The 25,971-nt window shown below is 38.1% G+C and overlaps 1 protein-coding gene across 2 annotated transcripts; it reads right to left on the bottom strand.

Annotated features, from left to right (window-relative positions):
- Positions 1 to 1,716: 1,716 nt before the first annotated feature.
- Positions 1,717 to 25,910, bottom strand: lhx6a (LIM homeobox 6a). 2 transcript variants are annotated; one of them, XM_054757150.1, is made up of 10 exons: positions 25,489 to 25,910; positions 25,120 to 25,419; positions 24,524 to 24,580; positions 24,236 to 24,421; positions 22,750 to 22,871; positions 7,097 to 7,317; positions 4,281 to 4,381; positions 4,093 to 4,188; positions 3,783 to 3,957; positions 1,717 to 2,482 (listed from the first exon to the last, which is right to left on the bottom strand). In XM_054757150.1, exons 2-10 carry the CDS (start codon positions 25,183 to 25,185, stop codon positions 2,403 to 2,405), a joined length of 1,104 nt encoding a protein of 367 aa, XP_054613125.1. In that variant the 5' UTR covers positions 25,186 to 25,419; positions 25,489 to 25,910; the 3' UTR covers positions 1,717 to 2,402. The 2 variants fall into 2 exon arrangements, with proteins under 2 accessions (XP_054613125.1, XP_054613126.1); XM_054757151.1 differs by having other exon boundaries at positions 7,097 to 7,314; positions 25,120 to 25,910.
- Positions 25,911 to 25,971: the final 61 nt, after the last annotated feature.

Here is a 25,971-nt window from a genome sequence, read left to right on the forward strand (position 1 = left end):
ATTGACTATAAAATTGACAGTCCCTGCATCCTTAATGCAGAACAGCAATTTTAAAAAGTACTATTTAAAAAAAATAATAATAAATTTGGTATTATTTATGCATGTAATTATTTTTTGTTTTCAATTTAATTTCAAGATTTTTTGGTCATCCAAAAATACCTATTAGGGCCACATTGTGGGACCGCATTAGGGCCGACCTCAAAAAAACAAAATCTAAGATTTCGGGAAAAAAGTGGTAAATTTCTGAGAAAAATTTGTAAATTTGCGAGAGTAATAATAAGTCGGAAAATTATGAGAAAATAGTCGTATTAATATAAATGATATAATAATATAAATTATAATATAATATAAAATAATATTACAAAAATAAAGACGTACATTTTCGAGAATAAAGTAGTAAATTTACAAGAAAAAAGTAGTAAATTTGTGAGAATAATGTCATCAATTTCCAAAAAAAGAAATCTGAGTTTAGGAGAATAAAGTTGTACATTTATGAGAATAAAATCATAAATTTACGGGAAAAAAAGTAGTACTTATGCATATCCATCAATTTACAAGAAAAAAAATCTGACATTTGGAGAATAAAGTTGTCAATTTATGAGAATAAAATCCAAAATTTCTGAGAAAAAAGTCGGAAATTTGCGAGAATAAAGTCGTCAATTTACAAAAAATAAAAAATCTGAGATTTTGAGAATAAAGTTGTAAATTTTTGAGAATAAAGTCATAAATTTGTGTAGAAAAAAAACTCGTGGATTTGTAAGAAAAATAGTTGTAAATTTGCGAGAATAAAGTTGTCAATTTACGAGAATCCATCCATCCATTTTCTATGCCGCTTCTCCTCATTAGGGTCGCGGGGTATGCTGGAGCCTATCCCAGCTGACTTCGGGCGACAGGCAGGGTACACCCTGGACTGGTGGCCAGCCAATGGCAGAATTTAGGAGAACGAAGCAGTAAATTTATGAGAGAAAAAAAGAGATTTCGAGAATAAAGTTGAAAATTTATGAGAAAAAATTTGAGATTTTGAAAATAAAGTCGTAAATTTGTGAGAATGAAGTCTTAAATTAACGAGAAAAAAAGTTGTACATTTACGAGAAAATAAGTCGTAATAGTCCAAGAATAAAGTCGGAAAATGATGAGAAAATAGTCGTAATATCACGAGAATAAAGTAATACATTTTATGAGAATAAAGTTGTCAATTTTTGACAATAAAATTGTAACAATAACGAAAAAAAGTCATAAATTTGCGAGAATAAAGTAATCAATTTATAAGAAAAATCTGAGATTTTGAGAATAAAGTTGTACATTTACGACTTTTTGCTTGTAAATTTGCCACTTTTTTTCATAAATGTACAACTTTATTCTCAAAATCTCAGATTATTTGAATACTTTGTCGTAACAGGCATTGCCTGAGACAGCTATGAAAACGGGGGGACTTACAGTATGTGACCTTTAGCCTTGGGCAAAGGTAATATTACGACTTTTGTTTCTCGTAAATTTACAACTTTTTTCTCGCAAATTTACGACTTTATTTTTGTAAATTTACAACTTTTTTCTCGTAAATTTATAGTTTTATTCCTGTAAATGTACAACTCTCAGATTTGTTTTTCCAATATGGCCCTTATACTCTGTCGTAGAAAAAGGCAATCTTTGGAAATGACCCCTCTTTAAAAAAAACAAAAAGAAAAAGGACCAGAAAAAAATCTCACATTCTCTTTTTTTATTGCATTTATGACACAAAACATGGATGATGCACAAATAAACTTTTAGTGTTTTCATTTCATTGCCAGTTACGTTTATTTGACTTTTTTTTTTTTGACTTTTTTTCAAATTTTCATAACAAAAGCATCTCGGAAAAGAAGAAACAAAAGTGCTTTACAGGGATTTACCATGTCAATAAATTATTACAAGGACATTGAGGTCATGTTGGAGTCGCTTCTTTACACGATGGCCAGTAAGTACATGAGGCGCGCGCACACACACACACACACACACACACACACACACACAAAGAAAACCTGACATGTTGTGTTCCATGTTGTCAGTTTTGTACCAATACTGTTTTTTTTTGCTCCTCACACATGAAAAAAACACAATCTGAGAGCATTTTTTACTTGACTTCATGTCAGACTTTGTGCTTCTCCTTCATTGTCGCCCTATGAACACACACACACACACACACGAGTGACATTTCCAGCAATTAGACGGCTCCTGATTGGTCCCGCAGCCGTTTCCTGCCCAGGTGGAATATTCTTGTGTTTGAGGATGTCCTTGTCTGGAGGCGGGGCTAGTGTCCTTCTTGACCTGGGCTCAGTGAAGGGTGAGTCTTTGTAGAGGTTTTTTTTTGTTTTTGTTTTTTTGAGGGGGCGGGGCTTGAAGGTCGCTGTGGGCGTTGCCGTGCGGCGCTAGCGACTGAGGGGCAGCTGGGGCAGCGACATGGCCTGATGGGGGAGACTCTGAGACGTCAGGACCGAAAAGGGGTGGCCTGGACGGAGAACATGAATTCTAAATAAATGACGGCACAAAAAAGTTTTTGATTGTTTTTAATTTTAATGAATCATATACTTGTAATTAGTTGAACTTCAACGTATGCTATTTTTATTTTAAAATAATTGTATTGACAAGCTTTTTGTATTATTTGTCATTGCTAAAAGGTAATACGTGAATATTACAGTACAAACGTATTGTACTCGCAAGTCAGGGTGTATTATTTTACACTTCTTAGTATTTTTTAACATTGTTTGTATCGAGAATATTTTATTAATGAAATAATTAGCAAGCTAAGACCAATTTGACCTTATTTTATCATCAGAAGTTATGTTCACACTGTTGATAATTGTATACTTTTGATTATTTACATTATTTGATGGTTGAATATCGTATTGGCAAGCTAAGATCAATTTGACCATTTTTGGATTATTAAAACTTGAATTTTGGTCTATTTTTTATGACTTCTATTCCTTTATTTAGAAAGTGTTTCATTGGCAAAACACAACTCATTTGAATGATTTTATCTTCTTGTATTTATTAGTTGTGCTATTTTATTTCTAGTTCATATCAATAATATACACAATCAAATCATGATATTTATTTTTTATGTTCTTTCTTTTGAGCAATTTCATCCAAATGTAAATGCAATATTATTTCATATTAATCCCTAATATGTCATTTTGACAAATGTCATCTTTTATCATTGTCTTATTGTTGTATTTCTATGAGTTGGGATATTATTTCCATCAGTTACATGATTTCATATTAATAACACATAGAATCAAATGAATATATGTAGTTTTTTGGTGTATTTTGTGCAATTCTATCCACATTTTAAATGTCTATTATTTGTGATATTATTTGTATCATTTCATATGAATAATATAGAATAAAAATATGTATTATATGTATTTAATTTGACTATTTTAGCATTGTCTCATTTTTGTAGGATCAACATTTTTATTGATATTAGTTGGGATTTATTATTTCATCTTAATAATCTGATAAATCTGTTTTTTAAATTTAGAATTGTATTTCTTTGGAGTAATTTTATCCACATTTAAATGTTGATTAGTTGGTATATTATTAGTATCATTGATATCATTTCATAGGAATAATATAAAATAAAAAGATGTATCATTTAATCCTGACAAATTGAATCTTATTTTATCATTGTCTCATTTTTGGATGATCAACATTTTTATTGATATTAGTTGGGATATCATTTGTATCATTCATATTACTAATATTTAGAATTATTGATTTCATTTAGAAAGAAAGCCAAAGGTGCCTACTGTCGATGTATCCGTGCAGGGCGACCATGCGGGCGCGGTCGGGGCTGCCAAAGGGGGAGTAGTGGAGCTCGTCTGGCAGAGAGGAGGGTATCCTGGCCTGGGGGTGACCCTGGGGGGCCCCGCCGTGCTGTGGCGTGTGCTTTTTGTGTCGCGCTCTGCAGTTCTGGAACCACACCTGCAGGGAACAATGGCGCCACACGTGAGTGACCGACACTAAGTACTGCAGTACCATGCAGTACCATGCAGTACCATGTAGTACCATGTAGTACCATGTAGTACCATGTAGTACCGAGGTGACAGGTGTGCTCACCTGGATGACTCGCCTGCTGAGACCCGTCATGTCAGCGAGTTTCTGTAGCGTTTGAGCGTCGGGATTGTTGTCTTGGGCGAACTGAGCCTGCATGATCTGCATGAGGACACGGACAGCACGTCAAAGGACACCTAAGGAACGTCGTCTTTGGCTTTGCTGTGTTTTGGCTGCGTGAGGTGATGTGTCACCTGCAGCTGCTCTGCAGTGAAGGACGTTCGCGCCCTCTTGGCCGGTTTGGGCTGATTGTCTTGTTCCGTGGGAACGGCTCCCTCTAACGTGATACCGTTACCTGCAAAAACATCAGAACATCATCAGTGAATGACCGCACGGACATGACTCACTAAAACTAAAGCATCAACACTCATATATAATCATCATATATACAGTACATATTCATATACATATACTGTACATACAGCATTAGCTGTGCATTGCTCATCTATACTGTATCATACTTCATGATATACCGTATCACACATCATGACATACCGCATCACACATCATGATATACTGTATCATCTGTATCGTACATCATGATATACCGTATCATCATACATCATGATATGTCATATCATACACCATTATGTACTGTATTGTACATCATGATGTACCATATCATACATCATGATGCACTGTATCATTCACCATACATCATGATGTACCGTATCATACATCATGACATACCATATCATACATCATACATCATGGCGTACCGTATTATACATCATGATGTACTGTATCATACATCATGACATACCGTATCGTACATCATGATATACTGTATCATTCATCATACATCATCATGTACCATATCATACATCATATATCAAGACATACCGTATGGTACATGATGATGTACCGTATGGTACATGATGATGTACCGTATCGTACATGATGACGTACCGTATGGTACATGATGACGTACCGTATCGTACATGATGATGTACCGTATCGTACATGATGATGTACTGTCTGAAAACGAGTCAACACAACACAGTCCTTTGCTGGGTAAATGCTACGATAACCCAGTCAAGCATGGTGGTGGTAGGGTCATTGTCTGGGGCTGCACGAGTGCTGCTGGCACTGAGGGGGAGCTGCAGTTCTTTTTGGGGAAAGATGAAGTCCAACATATACTTTCTGAAGATTGGCTCCTGTGGAGGCGGTAGTGTCACGGACCTGGACTGCACAAGTGCTGCCAGCACTAGAGGGAGCTGCGGTTAATTGATGATAAACATGAATTTCAACATGTACTTTGACATTTTGAAGATCAGCTCTCTTGGTGGTGGTAGCGTCAATGTCCGGGGCTGCACGAGTGCTGCCAGCACAGAGGGAGCTGCGGTTAACTGACAATAAACAAAAATTCCAACATGTATTTGGACACTCTGAAGATTGGCTCCTGTGGTGCTGGTAGAGTCACGGTCCGGGGAGGCACGATGGCTGCGGGCACTGGGCAGATGCGGTTCATGTTTGGGAAAGATGAATTCCAACATGTACTTTGATATTCTGAAGATCGTCTCTCTTGGTAGAAGTAGCATCATGGCCCTGGGCTGCACAAGTGCTGCCAGCACTGGGCGGAGCTGCGGTTCATTGAGGGGAAACAGGAATTCCAACATGTACTTTAACATTCTGAAAATTAGATAGCATCCCAGTCTGGGGCTGCACGAGTGCTGCCGGGACTGAGGGAGCTGTGGTTCATTGAGGCTAAACATACATTTCAACTGGAATTTGACATTCTGAAGATCAGCTCCCTTGGTGGCGGTAGAGTCAAAGTCCACGGTTGTATGAGTGCTGCCACCACTGGGGGGAGCTGCGGCTTATTGAGGGGGAACCTGAATTTCAACATGTACTTTGACATTCTGAAAACTGGCTCCCTTGATGGAGGTCGTGTCGCGGTCCGGGGCTGCATGAGTGCTGCCGGCACTGGGCAGATGTGGTTCATTGAGGATAAACATACATTTCATCTTGAATTTGACATTCTGAAGACTGGTTCCCTTGATGGAGGTCATGTCCCAGTCCGGGGCTGCATGAGTGCTGCCTGCAGTGGGCAGATGTGGTTCATTTTTGGGAAAGATAAATTCCAATATATTCAAATTGTTGTGGTATTGTGAAGCATGAAGCATGAGAGTTTTCCAACATGATAAGGACTCCAAACGTGCCTCCAAGATGACGTGAAGGTGATGGAATGGTCTCCTACGTCCGTGTGTTTCCACAAATCCCCCGCGGACCGGGGGGGTCGTACATTATAGCAATCTAATTGATCTTATGTATGATGTATTGTGTAAAACTAAGACATGAATAACATCAAATTAAAAGCACAAAATGAATGTCGACCCACCATCCACCAGTTCAACTTCCAGCCAAGTTTTTCCAGAGAGATGATTACATGGCTGTTTGACGTGTGTGGTAAAAGGCAGTGCGCTAGCATGAATTAACTTGAGACAAATGTGCACATTAGCACTCAATAAGTCATCAAAACTTACCTTTATGCATTCCCACATAGTATCAGCATTTAACACCAAATATGAGGTGAAAGAAAAATGGTAAAAATACAGTAACAGTATCTGTGCGGCATGAGACAAAGTTAGCACGCCCACAATTGGACATGCGTCAAGTGAGATGGATGGAACAGAGAGAATCCGGCCACTTTTCAAAATAAAACATAAAAAAATGAAATAATGGAAATGATTTTTTCTTTCTGTGCCGCCCGGTACCAAATGACCCGCGGCCCGGGGGTTGGGGACCACTGCTCTAGCGGAAGGAAGAAGGCGTGTGTCATGTGTTTAACATCCATCAGATCCGCATTTCTCCTAAATGAACCGCAGCTCTGCAGTGCTAGCAGCACTCGTGCAGCTTCAGACCATGACACTACCCGGGGAGTGGTAGTAGCCAGGTATTTCGACCATGTGTGTTGACTCATGTCAGCGGATAATAAATCCATGCAAGCTGTACACAGACTACTCTAAAGTAAAAATTTGATTCCACCAGTCCAATCGTCACCACTCACCGCTCTCCGCTGCCCGCTTGAGGTTCTCCAGCATGGTGTCGTAGTGGATCCTGCAGAGCACCTTCTCCTCCACCAGGCCAAACTCCTCCCCCGTGGAGAGCTGCCGCTTGCAGGAGAAGCAGGCGAAGCATGCCAGGTGGTAGGCGTTGCCCCGGGCGCGCCGCACCCAGTCGCTGGCGTAGATCTGACGCCCGCAGCGGGCGCACTTAGTACCAAACCTACTGTGAGGGACAGAGGAGGACACACACTGAGGCACGGGAAACGTAAACCTTTTTTCGTTCCCCTGATGACATCTGTGTGTTTCAACTCCACAGAGCCTTGGAGGAGGTATCCTGGCTGAGATCTGAATGCAAACAAAGCAACACCTGCAATCTCCTGGCTGATGCATGCATGACACACACACACACACACACACACACACACACACACACACATACACATACACACACGGACGTAGATGACATCACTCAGTAACCGATAGCAACACTGAGGTCAGCCGGCAAAACAAGGGGAAAAAAAAAAGGTTGGGCGTTAATATGCGAAATAAAGACGTGTGGTCCATGAGGAATATTCCGGAGGTTGTAAATGTGTGTGAGGACGGAGCGAACAAACACGCTGCTGACGGAGGCAGAGCACTTGTAGCTTTCATGATGCTGATGCTTGTTAATAATAATCATTCCTGCGGAAAGTTTTGAAAGGGCCTGCCTGTTACACGCACGGGATGGGCTGAAGGGTGTGTTCCTAATCAAGTGGCCCGCTTCCAGCTTTGTTGGTCAGTGACGTCGCCATGGTTACACAGAATGCTACCAAATATAAATACAGCTCTTACGCCCATCGTGATCTATCCTATCCAGTGGTATAACACATGCGGGAACTTTGCACGGTGTGGGCTGAAGGTGGGAAGGTGGGCCTCAATGACGTTGCCACGGTTACACACTACCTACAATTAAGACCTTTCCTGTGATATAACATGCGGGGGTTCTTCGCACGGTATATAATAATAACAAAGAATAATAATAATAATAATGAATTACAACTATATGGAATAATAGGACGGGCTGCTGCAGGCCTGCAAACAACAATAATAAAGCACTTTTGTGGGTACGCAAACTAATGCAATCACTCCTCCCACCAGTTACTAACTCTTTCAATACCAAAGACGTATTTATGCATCTTTTACACGTTTTTGCGGCAGAGGCAAAAAGAGGTGATGACGCATCTGCACACGCATGGATGTTCACTTTTAGAGCAGTTTTACGCCATAGAGTAAAAACGGCCACAAGGTGGCAGGAGTGCATTTGATAAGAGCTCACCATGCGAATTTGAATGGAAAAAAAACACACGACAGGAAGAGGAGGTGAAGGAGTGGGGCATGCAGAAGGTTAGGCATTGCGGGGAAATTTTAACGCATGCACAGGCGCACGGTGTTATATTTGTAAATAAATTATTTTGATGTGAAACAACCCTCTTTTGTGTTGTTTATGTTGGTATAGTTGTTTACATATTTGAGCTGTCACAAAAGCAAAAAAAGATTTGCATCAAAGTGAAACTTATGCTTGGAATGTATCTTTTCAGGAAAAGCTGCTTTTCTCTCTCTTTTTTTTAGTCAGGAACTGATATTTTCCTGAAACTTACCTATGTTCTACTGCTGATTACTAAAGAACAGAAAAAGGTAGAAACAAACATTTTTTTGGTAGCTTCCATGGTTATGTAGCCATGGAACACAATATTCTGTGTGCCTTGGAAGATCGGTCAAAATCATCTAAAATGGCTCGTAGTGAAGGGGTTGTCTTTTGAAAAATGGCTGGGATTGAATGAGTTAATGACAAAAATAACCACCTTGCTAAACACCGTAGAGCAGTGCGAGTGCTCCCGAGGTCAGCCACGCATGCCTGTTTTCACCACTCATGCAAAAAATAAAGACAAACTTCTGCTCCTGAAGCACTCCACACAGAAGGTTGAACATTTGCCAAAATGCGCCCCCTTGCCGTGTTGCCCTTGCGATTATTGTTGGCGCTGTCGCTAAACCCTATAAGTCGGATCGACTTGAAATTTCTCACACAGCCCTACGGAACACGCACTGTACCTTTTGGGTGTTTTGACGACGTTTGCTACACACCTTTAGAGAACCGACACGCACACGTCGGCGCAATTTGAGCAAGTTGGTTGAAAAACATGGCCGCCATCAAGCAAAACATCTTAGCAAGTTAGCATTTGTCTAATGACGATACAACTTTGAAGATATCTGTGTTGCATGCACACTAGCATGTCTTACAAAGCATTTGCACCACAAGCAGTGTTAAATTTGGACCACCACATATATTTGGCATTACCCCTTAACACATAACAACGGGACTGTCTGGGAATGTAGCTTGTTGTACAAACTCTGTCCAGTAGACGGCACTGTAACTCTGCTTCCTAACACCTCTAATACACAATAAGAAGACGTAGCAGGAGGTAAATAGTGAAATAGTGTGCATACAAACTTCTCAATAAAAAGTAATACTTATCAAGTATGTTGCATGAAAGCAGCTCCACAACAAAAAGGACCGTCAAAAATAGAAAATATCCACTTTTTAACATCCAAACAAGAAACTAAGGCTACGTTCACACTGCAGGGTATGATGCTCAATTCCAGGTTGAAGCCCCAAATGTGCCTCATGCACGTATTCAACACATTGTAAAGTATAAACTGTGTAGATGCTCACCACTAATCAATGATAATGAAGGATGGTTGGCAGAAGAAATGGAATGGAGTCATGGTGAACAAAGATGGTGGTACGCGGCTCTGCTGCTTATATGCAGGCCACTCGCACACCTGGAGAAGGAGTTTCTCCAAGCCGAGTCGGCATAATCCACACCGCTTGCCTCTTTTTAACCAAACCATGTATTTTCTGTGGGGGGAAGAAAAACACCAACTTACGGAGATTAAAATAAACATTTAACTAATGAAATCATTTTAAAAAAATATTTTTTAAATGTATCCATTTTCTTCTGCTTCTTTTGCGGGTCCAGGTCGTGGGGGCAGCAGTCTCAGTAGGTAAGTCCCGGTCTCCGGCCACCTCTTCCAATTCCACCAATAATTTAATTTTTTTAATGAATGAATTCATTGAAAAAAATATTTATTTGAATTTTACATGTTTTACCAATATTGCACAAATAATTTGTAAAGTCTTCAATAAATCGTAAAAAGCGCTTTTAACTTAATTGTTTTAATTTCACATTTTTATAACTCAACAAGAAGAATGACGTCAAAGTTTCCACAGAATGTCTTCTAAACACTATTCCATGAATCTTGGCTGTAATCACTGTAACCATCTTCTGTCTCGTATGCCGCCATGTTTGTTTACCTGAATTGAAATGAGACTGATCAGCGAGAGCTAGCTCGTCATGGCAGGAGCCATCAACTATAAATGTCATTTTTACAAATTTAGCGTTCGCTTTAAAAAATTGAGCAATGTAGAATATAATTACAAACGTATTTAAGCAAAGTTGATCAACCATGTCAGGGATCCTTCAACAACACATAAAACACACACGAGCACTCAGGCTAGCAAGAAAAGCAGCAAGTAATAAAAAAAAAAAAGCATGAGGCGAGTAGAACGAGAGATGTGGGCGGAGGGGGTGGGGGGACTTGTATGAGGGCTGACACTTGAGTGGGTTTTGGCACAGCACTCCAGTCCACTCTGTCTGGGATGAAAGCCCATGTTGTACCTCCAAGCCTCAGCAGCGTGTTCTCCATGCATGCATGCATGCAGGGGTGTGAAAAAGTGTTTGCTCTCTTCCTGATTTCTTATTTTTTTGCATGTTTGTCACACTTAAATGTTTCAAATCATCAAACATATTTAAATATTAGTCAATGACAACACAACTCAACACAAAATGCAGTTTTTAAATGAAACTTTTTGTTATTAAGGGAGAAAAACAATCCAAACCTACATGGTCCTGTGTGGAAAAAGTGATTGCCCCCCTGTTAAAACATAACGTAATTGAGATGAATTGAGATCTATCAGCCTGGAAAAGGTTATAAAGCCATTTCTAAAGCTTTGGGACTCCAGCCAACCACAGTGAGAGCCATTATCCACAAATGGCCAAAACATGGAACAGTGGTGAACTTTCCCAGGAGTGGCCGGACAACCAAAATGACCCCGAGAGCACAGCGACGACTCATCCGAGAGGTCACAAAAGACCCCACAACAACATCCAAAGAACTGCAGGCCTCACTTTCCTCAGTTAAGGTCAGTGTTCATGACTCCACCATAAGAAAGACACTGGGCAAAAACGGCCTGCATGGCAGAGTTCCAAGACCAAAACCACTGCTGAACAAAAACAACATTAAGGCTCGTCTCAATTTTGCCAGAAAACATCTTGATGATCCCCAAGACCTTTGGGGAAATACTTTGTGGTCTGACAAGGCAAAAGTTGAACTTTTTCGAAGGTCCCATTACATCTGGCATAAAAATAATGCCGCATTTTAGAAAAAGAACATCATTCCAACAGTAAAATATGGTGGTGGTAGTGTGATGGTCTGGAAGACTTGCTGTGAGAAGGTATATTCAAGTAGCAACATGAATATAAAAATACTAACGTTTTGTTGTTGTTTTTTAAAAGTGAGAAAGCATTGTTGATGGTGTCATACTGTCAGTCAAACAGATGAAAGCACAGCAAACAGTCACCAATCATCGCTCAAAACATCCATTTTTATACCACTTCCTGTCTCCAAAATAGAGGCTTGAGCCTATCCCAGCTATGCGAACCGCTACACTAGCAATGCAGTGTAAAAAAAACTAAGGAAATAAAAGGCGTTGCCATTGGTTGTTGGGATACATGATCATCAAAAATGTTCTCCTCCGATTTCACATCAACATTGCCAATAAGAGTGACTTCTCTCTTCAATTGCCATTGTTCACTCGGAAGCTAACAAACTAAATGTATAAAAGCACAATCCAGGTTGAAGCCCCAAATGTGCCTCATGCACGTATTCAACACACTGTAAAGTATAAATTGTGTAGATGCTCACCACTGATCAATGATAATGAAGGATGATAGCTAGAAGAAATGGAATGGAGTCATGTTGAGCAAAGATGGTGGTACGCAGATCTGCTGCTTATAAGCAGGCCACTCTCAGACCCGGAGAAGGAGTTTCTCCAAGCCACGTCTACATAAGCCACATCGCTTGCCTCTTTTTAACCAAGCCATTTATTTTCTGTGGGGGAAAAAAGCTTACTTATGGAGATGAAAATAAACATTTAACTAATTACATCATTAACAAAATAACAATAGTTTTAAATGTATCCATCCATCCGTTTTCTTCTGCTTTTCTGGGTCCGGGTCGTGGGGGCAGCAGTTTCAGTCAGTAAGTCCAGAGTTCGCGGTCTCTGGTCACCTCTTCCAATTCCGCCAATAGATTTTTTAAAACTAATTAATACATTAAAAAAAATACTGTGATTGTTTTAATAAAAAAATTTTTTTACTGATATTCCACCAATATTTTTAAAATGTTTTTATTAATTAAGTGTAAAAAATGTTTTGAACTGAAGTTTTTAATTTTACATTTTGATCTTTTTTTTAAACCAATTTTCCACCAATATTTTGCTTCAAAAATAATGTTTTTAATTCAATTGTTTCAATTTGAAATTGGATACATTTTTTTTTTACAGATATTGCACCTATATTTGTAATGTTTTTTATTACAAATTGTTTTTAATTCAGTGTTTTATTTTTTATACCCTTTTTTAACCAATATTCCACCAATATTTTTTTATGTTTTAAAAAATTTATTAATTCTAAACATTTTTTTAACCAAACTGCTTTAATTTTACATTTTTATAAACCAATATTCCACCAATGTTTTTTTTTCCAGAAATAAATAATTAATGAATTAAAAATAATGTTTTTTTATTTAATTATTTAAATTAAAAATGTATGTTACTTTTTTTAACCAATATCCCACCAACATTTCTCAATGGTCTATCAATTCATTTTTAACTGTTTTAATTTTACATTTTCATAGATTTTTTTAAACCAATATTCCACCCAATTTTTTAAAATCTTATTAGTTAATAATTTAATTGTTTTAATTTTGCATTATTTTTTTTTTTACCAATATTGACCAATATTTTTAAACTACATTTTAAAAAAACATTCATGAATTAATTAAAAAAATTATTTAATTGTTTTCATTAAAAAAATTTCTACATAAAAAAAATAATTAAATAATTTTTTGGGACCAAAAATCTGCACATTTGCAGGGTGGCGAATGCTGAATGGCGAACACGCAGGGATGCAGCGTAATGCTAAAACCTATGTGAAACACTCCACTAGCGATTGTTAAAGGCAACGTTGTTTCCACGCTTTTACATCAAAGCAAAAAAATGACAAAAGTGACAATTTGTTTCCTAGCATTAAAAAAAAAAAGTGCATAGGCCATGCAAGCCAGCGTTTACACAAGGCCGATACAGGTGGTGACACGACCGGGTGTTGAAAAAGCTGGCAGAGGTAGTGGAGGCATGCAGACAGGGGGCAAACTGTAGACCTGTGGCCCCAGCGAGGGATTCCAACCAGCTTGCCAGGGCGGGAAACATAAATACACTCCGCAAGAGCGATACGCCAGGTCTCCTCTCACCAGGAAGTGCGTGGGACCTGAGGGTCGACCTTGGAAAGCAGCTACAGTTCTCCAGGGAGCTTGCAGAAAGGTCACTCCCGCCAGACCTGGTAATGTGGTCGGTAGCTTGCGAGACTGTCCTACTGGAGGAGCTCACCGTGCCGTGGGAGGAGAACTCAGAAGCAGCCCACGAGCGGAAGCATGCTAAGTATGCAGATCTAGCAGCAGAGTGCAGACAGGTTGGCTGGAAAGCCATACCTTCCCCGTTGAGGTGGGGTGTAGAGGCTTTGTGGGAGCCTCAACTGCTCGCCCACTCCGTGATGTGGGAGGCAAAAGAGTTGCACGTCGGAAAGCCATTTAAGAAACGGCCGAGGAGGCAGAGAAAGGCAGCTTCTGGCTGTGGCTAAGGAGGAAGCACAGGAGTTGGGGGCCAGACAACACCTAGGGCATTAGGAGGGGGTGGTAGGGATAGATCCCTACCATCGCTCCGCCACCAGGAGATGTACTGGGGTTAAAGGAGCCAAACATGGATGACTGGTGGTCCCCAGCTGAAGACCCGCTGAGGTCCATAGGTGTCGCACCTCAAGAAAAGGCACTGGTGGAGGTGTGTCAGGCAGAAATGCCCAGCAGGCAGACCTCAGCCTGTACAATTAAGATGAGACAAAATTCAGAATTTGAAAAGAAAATTCGGAATGTGACAAGAAAAGGTCATCCTTTCATGAGAAAAAAATTCAGAGTTTTAGAAGAAAAGGGTCATATTATGAAAAACAACTGGTAATTCTAGGAGGAAAAGTCCTGATTTACCTCATAATATTATCATATCAAAAAATGATTTCACAAAAAAGTATACTGTATGCGGTGGAGGGAACGGCAGCACAGAGACAACAAAAGAGAGAAAAGACGGGGAGGTAGCTTTGTAATATGGGCATGCTTTGGTTTCGATAGAGCAGATGCGGAGCAAGACACCGTAAATATGCAAAGTTTGCAAAGCAGCGGTGAACACGACAAATCTCAAGTACGAAGAGTGTGTCAGGAAGCGTGAGACAGAGTCAGCAAGCACGTCTACACTTACTCAGTCAAAAATACTGGGGATGTCCGATATTATCGGCCAGAACTAATTATCAGCCTGACATTGCTATAAAAATGTGAAATCAGCCAACATTTGTATCGTTCTTTTACAAGCTAGCAAGCAAGCAAGCTGGCGATGACACAGGAGACACGGCAGGGCGGCACGAAGGAGATTGATGGAAAATGGTCTACAGCCAATCAGGACGCAAAAAACAATGGGCGGTGCAGACAGACGAGCGAGGGAAGAGAGACACTCCACTTTCCACCGTGCATTTCTTCCTAAAGGCCAGGCTCGTCCTGTAACAGCGATCATACGCTGTCATAAAAAAAAAAAACACAAAACGAAGCATTATAAAATAATTTGCGAAACCGCGACAGAGCGAGGGAACACTGTGCATCAGTGGCGGAGCCAGAAATGTTTCATTGGGGTGGCCGAGGTGAGACCATTGCTCACATAGGGGTGGCGATAAGTTGATACCCGAATTGTCTAGATGGCCAACGGGGTGTCTGCTGCTACAGAGAGCTTCCAGTATTCACCCATTTCTGTGCTCACTCACGCTTGAGAATTGAAGTCAATGTCAACATCGTGAGAAAACTTGACCGGAACGACCAAAGTAATCGTGGAAAACGTACCCCGCGCTGGCACTTCATGTAAGACGCGCTTTTACTGACAGCTCCTCCACAAAACAGGCAGCTCTCATCTGTTGTGTGCTGCAGCGAAATGTGTCCAAGCGGAAACGGAAACTGCTGCACATGCCAAGGTCCATACGGCCCAACCCTCTTCAGAAGTCGTCATTGTTAGTGAAAGTGGTCACACTATTATGAGACTAAAGTCCTCATTTTATGAGGAAAAATGAGACGAGAACAGGCTCAGAAGGTTATCAGAAAATTGTCATGTTATGAGAAAAAAAATCAAAATTTGAAAATAAAAGCATCAGTCATAAATATCACGTGGAAATATTTGTAGATATATTTATCTATAGTTCATTTTTAATGACAGAAAACAGTCATAATGTTATACAAAAAGTTCGGATAGAAGTTATGAGAAAATAAGTCCATGACTATTCATCATTTTTCCCCACCTCTTGAATGTTTGTATAAAATAAGTGTCTGATTGGTCGTAAAAAGAAGATGTGTGTGTGTGTGCTTTTAAGTGACTGAATGCAATCATCACGCATAAAAAAAAGCAAGCAGGAAATAAATGAGGCTTTTATGTGGCGTCGTGCGACCTGACAGATGTCTTATTGTCATTTAGATTCATCTGTTGCCATGGAAACCCAATCACCTAAGCAGAGGTGGCTTGATGAAGACTGGCAACAATGCTTGGATACATTACAACAACCATGCAACTTCCTTCATTTCCTGTGTGTGTGTGTGTGTGTAAAACCCCAAGTGGCACAGCAAGGGCTCTGTCCTGTCCCCCCCCCCCCCCCCCCCCCCCCCCCCCCACACACACACACACACACAGACACCAGCAACCTAGCTTACCCTACCTCAGCCAAACACACGCTGTGATTTCCTGCTATTACTCCTCATTAAAGCATCCGTCAGTCCAAAGCCAGATGACAGAGTGACACAGATGAGCAAACATCTCCGCACCTTTCAAAGCCGGAAACAAATATTGAATAAAAAATACTCTTCTGCACCCCTTCGCCGGTGCACAGAGATGATAGACGCACAGCCAGATAATTATGACATAGTTAACTGCAGGGGACAAAAACACCCAAAGAAAGGAGGTTGTTGTTTGTTTGTTTTTTAATAATTAAATAGGACAAAAAAATAAGCAATTGATTTTTTAAAAATGTACTGTAAGTGTGTGGATTTATTTGATTTTATTTACTAATGATAAGATAAGGATAAAATATAATAAATGAACAATAAAGTCATGCAAAACTATTATATTCATTTCTATTATGAGCGTGTGGTAAGTAGTTTTATATGACAAAATCAAAACACAGACAATTAGAATTCATTTCGGTTAAAAAATGTGCAGACGTGCTTTTGTTTTAATCAGGAAATTTGACAAAAAAACAAGGAATGTATTTGTTTATTTTAAGGAATTCAATCTGACAAAAATAAGCATTTAAAATACAATAAATACATAAGTTTAATAAATCTAACACAATTATATTAATTTGTATTATTATACAATCATAGTTAATTTCATCATAATTAAATAGGACCAAAAATATGCAATTCATTTAAAAACCTGTATAGTAAGTGTGTACGTGTGTGTTGACTTTTTTTTTTACAATAAATTCTATTCATTTATGTTATTAGTGATGTGTACAGTAGTTTTATATGACAAAATAAAAAAAAAATATTCAGCTAAAAATGTGTATACATGATTTTCTTCAATAATTAAATGTGGCAAGAAATAAGCAATGTATTTTCTTGTCACATTTAATTATTTTTAAAAAGAATTAATTATTTGTATCCGATTTAATTAGTGCAACAGAACAAATCCACACACTTCTAAGACATGTTTTTTTAATAAGCCATGTTTTTTAAAAAAATGTATTAGAAGTGTGTGGATTTGTATATTTGCACTACTTCAATCGGTAAAAAATAAGCAATCCATCATAAATATATCATATGAATGAATACAGTATGATTATATTTATTTGTATTATTGGTGCGAGGAAAGCAGTTTTATATGACAAACAATTATAAGTCATTTATTTAATTTTTTTAAAGTGTGAGGAAATACTTTTTGTCACAATTAAATGACAAAACAAAAGCAAATCATTCCAAAACCGGGATGATAAGTGTTCGCATTCACTTTTAATTAATATGGTAAAAAAGAAAGATTTACATTCAATTCATAAGAAAATAATTTGATTAATTTATGTTATTAGTGTGCGTAAAGTGGTTGTATACGACAACATTATTATTTTTTTAAAAGAAATATTTGTTATAAATGTATCCAGTTTTTAATGTTAGTGGAACCCGTTGTTTTGAAATAATGAACTATGACAAAAAATAAGCAACGCATTTTTTAAAATATATATATTTTATATATAGATTTTTAGAATATATATATTTCATAAGTAACTATTTTTGTAATTAAATATAACAAAAAAAGAGTTGTGTGTGTGCATTTCCTGATTTCAAAACAAGCAAAGAGTTTTTGAACAAGAGACAAAAGAGCATTTCTGTTATCATCATTCCATCACACCACTGCTTTCGCTGATGCTTTTTTCCAACATTCTGATTATTCTTTTGAGCTGACTGTCTGAGAGAAAGTGGTTTGGTGTTTGTTTGTGATCCCTCGTGGAACCAAATATGGTTCCTTAAACGCCATAAAGGGCGACTATACCAGGGGTGTCCAAAGGTTTTTCTTCCAGTGGGGCCCACATAGTGAAAAATGAAAGGATGCAACTTTGCCGCTTTGATATTTTGTAAAGCTATGCTAGCAAGTTATGTTTATATAAAAAAAAATAAAAATTAAAGTGATAAGGGCGAAAAAGACTAATATCAACCTCGCTTTTTCTTCTTTTTGCCCCATTTTTGCTGTTTTTTTTCTTTTCTTTTCCAAATATTTCAACTTTCTTCTTCTAAATTTTAGTCTCCCACAATGTTATAACTTTTTCACCCAACCTCAGGTTCCAAAGATGACAACTTTATTTTGTTTTGTTTCTCAAAATATTACGACTTAAAAAAAAAAAAAAAAAAAAATTCTTTACTATTTCAACTTTATTGCTAATAAAATGTTTATTCTTGTGAAATGTGACTTTTTTCTCATTAAATTCCAACTTTTATATCATATTTTGACTTTATTCTCCTAAAATTACATTTGTTTTTGTCATTTTGGCTGTTTTTTTTCTTTACTTTCACAACTGTTTCAACTTTCTTCTTGCAAATAATTTTTTTCTCTTAATTATGACTTTATTGCCATAATACTTTGACTTTATTCCCACAAAATTATAACTTTTTCACCCAACTTAATGACAACTTGATTCTGTTTTGTTTGTTTCTCAGAATATTAGGACTTTTAAAAAATGGTCTTCTCTTAAATAATAATTCTTCTCTTTGTTGCCATAATATTTTGCCTTTATTCTCGTGACATCCTAACTTTTTATTCTTTTAATCTTCCAAAAATGACAACTTTATTCGTTGTCTTGTTTGGTTTTCGTAATATTATAACTAAAAACAAATACAAAAATAAAAAAAAGGTCTGTCTTTAATATTTCAACTTAAGGAGACAAAAATGACGTTATTTTTACTCACAATATTGCAACGTTAAGGTTCTTCTAGTAATTTTCGGACTTTATTCCTATACTATTCTGACTTTATTCCCATAATAATATTATCATTTTACCCCAACCTAATTTTCCAAAAATGACAAGTTTATTTTTTGTCTGTTTCTCATCATATTACAACTCAAGTCTACGCTAATAAAATGTTTATTCTTGTAAAATAGAGACTTTTTTCTCATTAGAATACAACTTTTATATCATTATTTTCCTAAAATTACAGCTGTTTTTGTCATTTCTGCTTTATTTTCCCCTTTACTTTTCCAACTATTTCAACTAAATTTTCTTCTCTTAATTATGCCTTTATTGCCATAATATTTTGACTTTATTCTGATGACATTCGAACTTTTTTTTCTTTAACTTTCCAAAAATGACAACTTCCTTCGCTGTCTTGTTTGGTTTTCTTAATATTAAAACGTTATAAAAAACATCTCTCTCTAATATCTCAACTTAAGGAGACAAAAATTTGGTTATTTTTCCTCAGAACATCGCAACATTAAGGTTCTTGGAACTTTTCTCCTCGTAATTTTATGTCTTTATTCCCTTAATAATATTCACTTTTTACCCCAAACTAATTTTCCAAAAATGACAACTTTATTTTGTTTTGTTTCTCATAATATTACGATTTTTTTTAACATATATTTTTGTAAATATTTCAACTGTATGCTAATAAAATGTTTATTCTTGTAAAATAGCGACTTCTTTCTTATTAGAGTACAACTTTTATATCCCATTTTCACTTTGTTCTGCTAAAATGACAACTGCTTTTGCCACTTGTGCTGTTTTTTCTTCACTATTTCTTCTTTCTTCTCGTAATTATGTCTTTATTGTATCATTATTCTCGTGACCTTCTAACTTTTTTTTTTCTTTCATTTTCCAAAAATGACAACTCTATTTGTTGTCTTGTCTGGTTTTCTTAATATTACGACTTAAAAAAAAAAACTCTTTCTTTCATATCTCAGCTTTAGGAGCGAAATTACGTTATTTTCCCTCGTAATATTATGCTATTCTTGCAAAACGATGACTTTTTTCTCTCAATATTTTACCCTTGTTATTGCTGATTTTCCCATTTTTGCTGTTGTGTTCTTGTTTAATTACATCTTGCTGTGGGCCAATAACAAAAATAGCCCCGGGGCTGCACTTTGGGCACCCCTGGGCTATATTCATTGTAAAGCGTGTGGCGTTTTTGCAACTTCCACGAAAGGGACAGCAAGTAATTGATTTCCTATGCTGTTGCTGTTGTGTTATGAGTGTAAGTAACATCTAGCCAACATGTGACAGCTATTTGTACCTTTCCCTCCCGACCACTTGTGGAAGGCGCCCAGCCCTGCATGCCGCGTACGCTTAAGGCGTACTTTACATATTTAATAATAATGGCTCACAGTCCGGGAAAAGGGGGTCAGGGTAGAATATTAGTAGGAAGCTGGCAGGGCAAACAGACGTGTGTGCTGTGAAAAAGCCAGTGACTGACAGCTGCTGGACATGCATAAATAAACACGGGCTTCAAGTGTGTGCTTGTGTGTGAAGGTGATATACAGTACGTGTGCTAGGGAAGTGTCGCTTGCTGGATAAGAATCACATTCAGATTAGAGCAAACATGCTGACCAGGCGCTCCGAGCGCTTTAATTGCTGGTCTGGAGGCCTGGAGGCGGAGGACGACTAATTGCTGGTGATTAGAAAGCTGCAGGCGCGGGGGTTTGTGTCAGGTTTCCATCACACTAAATGACATTTATGTCCACACACGCACACACAAGATAACACATAACTGCCTTTAAAAGTAACACAAAGCACGTGACACAATGTGCGGTGTATTATTGTGTTTAGTGCACATCCTCCTCCTCCTCGTCCAAGTTGAAGACGTGACAACACCCTGTGTTTGTCCCTGAGTGGGATTGCATCATGCAAGTATTTGGGCGGCTTCTGCATATCTTTCAGGATTTCATAAAGAATACAACATTATTATTATTATTATTATTATTATTATTAATATTGTTGAAAATATACTTTTACTGCATTACATTTACAACATTTTTATTTGAATAACTGGTATTATTTTCATTACAGCGAGAAGCAAAAAAAAAAAAAATGCGTAAATCATTTTTTCTCCTGCCTCTGCAATGCTGACTTTAAACAAGCTATCATTTTCATTTTTTTTCTGCCTTTTTCTGAAGTCTGGATTTATCATGTTGCCTTGTTTAGTTGTTAACGTGCCTTTTTATGCACATGTAAAATACATTTCTCCACTAAAATGCAAATCAAAACTACAAATGGACATTTACTTGCGTGTAAATAAATAACACCGCACGGTATTTCATCATTATAAAGGGTCCTCTACAACAAGGGTGCCCAAAGTGAGGCCCGTTGCAAAAATGTTTGCACGTTGCAAAAATAAAATCAAATTTAAAAAAAACAGCAAAAATTAGAAAAATTGAGCAAAAGCCAAAATGTAAAAAGAAGAAGCTGAAAAGTTGACACTAATAAGTAACAATGAAACAAAGCTTCGTTTATAAAAAATAAATATTTTGCCTTTTTAACAAGCTGTCATTTTCATTTTTTTCTGCCTTTTTTTTTTAAGCCTGGAATTCTCATGTTGCCTTGTTTAGTTATTAACTTGCCTTTTCTTTCCGCGTGTAAAATGCGTTTCTCCACTAAATCTACAAATGAGCATTTACTTGCAGGTAAATAAATAACACTGCACGGTATTTCATCTAAGTAAAGCATCCTCTACAACAGGGGTGCCCAAAGTGAGGCCCGGGGGCCTTTGGCGGCTCACGGCATCTTGTAAAAATAAAATTTAACAACAAAAAAAATAGCAAAAATTAGGAAAATTGAGCAAAACTCAAAATGTAAAATGCAAACACTAATAACTAATAATAAAACAAAGCTTTGTTTATAAATATATGATATTTTTACCTTTTTACAAAGTTAAAAAGTAAAATATCAAAATATCAAAGCAGCCCCCTGCATCCTTTGATTTACATCGTGCTCCAGAAGCTAGCACCAGTTGATACCATCGCTGTTGCTTCTTTAATTTTTGTGTTTATTGTGGGTCCGGTTGCACTGGAAAGTGTTCAACCGCCATGAAAGCAAATGACATTTATTTTCACATTTCACAAGCCTGCAGTATAGGTTGCTGTAAACCAAAACATATCAAAAACAACAACAAAACAACCCAGCACATATAAGATCACACAGTCGCTGAAAGTTATATATATATATATACATATTTTGAAAAGAAATGCCGTTTTCGGTGAGACTTGACTCCAGTGCTTTATTTTCTATCCCGCTATTCTTATTTATTTGATTCTGACTTACTATAAAACGTAGTTATTCTCAACGTCATTATTATACACATATACGGGCGACACAATTCCAACAGTTGGAAGCAACCAGCTTGCAATAATTGACTGAATTGCCTATTTTGTCATATTTAAACAGTAAACAAATGCATTCTCCACACACTTACAACGCATGTTTTTAGATTAACTATGTTTATTTAATGTCATATTTAATGAGCAAAACAGGTTGAAACAGGAGCAAAACACGACATTATAATCATTGAAATTAAAAATGAGTTAAGAACCTGACCATTTTTAACGATATCCCACAGAAATGTTGCACATTCAAAGGGCCCTTTATCGCCTGAACCGCATCTCACACGCGCATCTAATGCGTGCGTGCGTGCGTGCGTGTTTTGTGAAAACAAAGTCGCAGACTTACCCTACCTGAAATAATCCACTTTGCAGAAGATCTCCTTGTTTTTGATGTAGCAGCTGCTGTGCTGACGTAACGACGTCCTGCACACCGAGCACTCCAGGCAGCGCACGTGCCAGATCAGGTTGTTCACCTGTGTGTCACACACACACACGCAGGCGCACGAATTAATCTCTACAATATTTATCTTATTTATATGACAGCATCCGACGAAAATATACTGTATCGTCCTATTAGGGCGTCGCCATTACGAATATTTAATTGGTGCTTATTTCGATTTTTTTAAATAATAATAATAAAGCATGATGTATGTTTTTTTTTTGCTGAAATTGAGAAAAGCAAAAAGAATTGGTAAAATACCCTAATCGTAGCATTTATCTCAATCCCAAAAAGAGCTAATACACTTTTCTATCAACAAAAATAATGAACACATCAGTTAGAATAGATATATATATTATATATATATATATATATATTGATGCCAATCCCTTTTACAATACCTGAATATCAGACTACGGGAAGCCTAAATTGACATGAATTGATAGGCTAAAATGTTTGTTTCTTCCTCACAAAATAAAAAAAAAAACAAGTCTGAGAGAAGAAAAAAACAACATCGTTTTAGCTTTCAAAAACAAAGAAGCAGGGAATCACCTTAATTCCACCGCTAAAATGCAACAAAATATATATTTCTTACTTCAGTTATTTAAAAAAAGAAGAAGCTAGTACTCATTTGTCATTAATCAAAAATAATAAACATATTCATTAGAAGAGATTCCAACTGACAATCAATCAATCAACCAAACTAAAAGATGTAAAAAAAAATGAGATCGATGGATAGGCCAAAATCTATCAAATCTACACACGTTCATTATGCTTCTTAGGGGAAAAAAGATCGTTTTGGCTTAGAAAACAAATAACCTTCACGTGACCGCTAAAATATAATGGCAACACTGACAACTATCATTTCTTTTTATCTCAATCATTAAAACAAAGCAAATAAATCCTTTGAATTAAACAAAAATCGGCACGTCTATTATGCTGCTAATACGCATAAAAATAATTTTGGTCTTTAAAAAGGGATCCACTTTAATGTGACAAAATGCTGCAAAACTAAATAATGCAAATGTAAACATTTTGCACAAGTGGTTTCCGTCTTATTGGGGGTGATATTTACTGTTGTAAATGTGTCATCATCACGCATTTATATTATTTATATTTCAAACGTTTATTTGTGTCCAAGTTTAAACACTTGAGTCACGTGATCAATAACATATTACACATGTGCGACGTTTATAAATAATACTGTGATGGCTAAAAGCCAAAAAATAAATAAATGTGGTCTGGAAAATCATGTAAAAGCTGAATTTGATGCGTTTTAAGCGAACTTTTTGCGCTGAGTGGTCGCCATGTTTGTAGTTTTCTTTTTGTTTTTAGGCCTGCAGCGTCGGAGGCCTTTACCGCAAATACTCACATAAAGTCACATTTGGGACGCCTTACCTTGAGCAGGTATCGATCCAAGATCTCCAGGCCGCAGCTGGCGCACACGTTCTTGCCGGTGGAGGGCACCGAGCTGGCGGTGGAGGTGGGTGAGCACACCGAGGGCGTGGAGGGCGTGCTCGGGGACGACCGCGCGTCCTCCCGCTCCATGACGTTGGACCGCTGAGACTCCGCGTCCGACTGAGACTGCACAAGTCCGAGTGTTTTATTTGATTGATTGATTGAAATCCACGCAATAAAGTGAACGAGAAGAGAATAATCGAAGGAGGAGGAGAAGGAGATGCTGACCATTTGCTTGGAGTCCACGCTGCAGCCTGCTGCACTCTGACGCTCAGTGGAGATCACCTACAAGCAAACAAACATCTCCATCACTTCTGATAAAGCAACCAGTGAATGCTCTGCTTTTATACCCTCGTTTGCATGGACAATAAACCTGCAAAAAAGCCCCCCCCCCCCTCCCTTGATAGCAACAAAAGGCAGCTTTAAATGATCTCAAATTGGCCTCCATGAATAATAACATTTTTCCCCCTTGCAATCCAGGCGCGTGGAGAGGAAGAAAGGGGGAGGAAGATGCTGCGCGGCGTGTAAACTACCTGTAATTACAAATAGCTGCAATGGGATAAGAGGGCAGCACAAGTGTCTATTTCACGTGTCAATCAGAGGCAGGCGACGGGTCATGCAAAGAGGTGCAAATGTGATTTTGTTGAAATGCCTGCAATTAAAATCGCATTCAGGGGTTTGTAGAGATGCTCGGGGGAGCTTAAACCACGGCTTGCAACCTGGCTGCACGACCCAAAACATCAGCAAAAATGTGCACAATGCAGCAAAAAAGGAAAAAAAAGAGAAAAAAGGGAAAAAGTAAGCATTAATTTTTTTTTTGGTACCTGCTTCGTGGTGGGAACGGTGTTGCCCTCTGACAGAGGGGACAATACTTCATTTTTCCAGTACATGAAATCCCCCGGAGCCTCACAGCCTGCAGAGGGTCTCCTCCTCCCGAGTCAGCAGCAGCACTCAAGCCGGGGTAAAGCCGTCGATGGTCGGCCGGCAGAGCGTCGACCGTCCGCTGCTCGCATGGAAGTCCGCGACGTTTCACGCCCGGCTTGGTATCTCCTTCCCCGGTCTTGGAACGTTCCTATGCTGGCTTCCCCCGGTCCGCTCGTTATGTGGTATAAGAGGCAGCTCCACTTTAAGAGAGAACGGTAATAGCAATAGGTACATGCATGTATGCACACCCTCCCCTTCAACCACTATACCTCTTCCCTCACTACTGGGATGGAGTTGTGACTTGCAGGAAGTGGAACTCTTTATTCCATGCAAAGCTTCCAAGGTGCAGAGCAGGGAGGGAGGGAGTGATGGAAGGAAGGGAGGAGGCTGCAACTAAAAGGAGCAAAGAGGAAAGTTGGCAAATGTGGCCTTTGCATGCAGCAAAACAAAGATACATCCAAAATCACCGATATTTGACGTTTGCCAACGGATATATTCAGATGATTTCACAACAAACAATTGCAAATATTTTCTCAACTAAGCCCGGCCGCTTCAACATCATTCGGCCAAAACACAAACAGCAAACAAACATGCATTTCAGCGCATCATCCAAATTCAGCAAAGTCATGCGCTCGTTCCATTTCATTTCAAGCAACCACGTGATATCATCACATTCCCAAATGACGACCAACCGTGACGTACTTTGGGTTGTCTTGACCGAGAAAACAGCTATAAATAAAAAATAAATCACC

The sequence above is a fragment of the Dunckerocampus dactyliophorus genome, chromosome 17 (genome assembly GCF_027744805.1).
Source record: "Dunckerocampus dactyliophorus isolate RoL2022-P2 chromosome 17, RoL_Ddac_1.1, whole genome shotgun sequence".
Lineage (NCBI taxonomy): Eukaryota > Metazoa > Chordata > Actinopteri > Syngnathiformes > Syngnathidae > Dunckerocampus > Dunckerocampus dactyliophorus.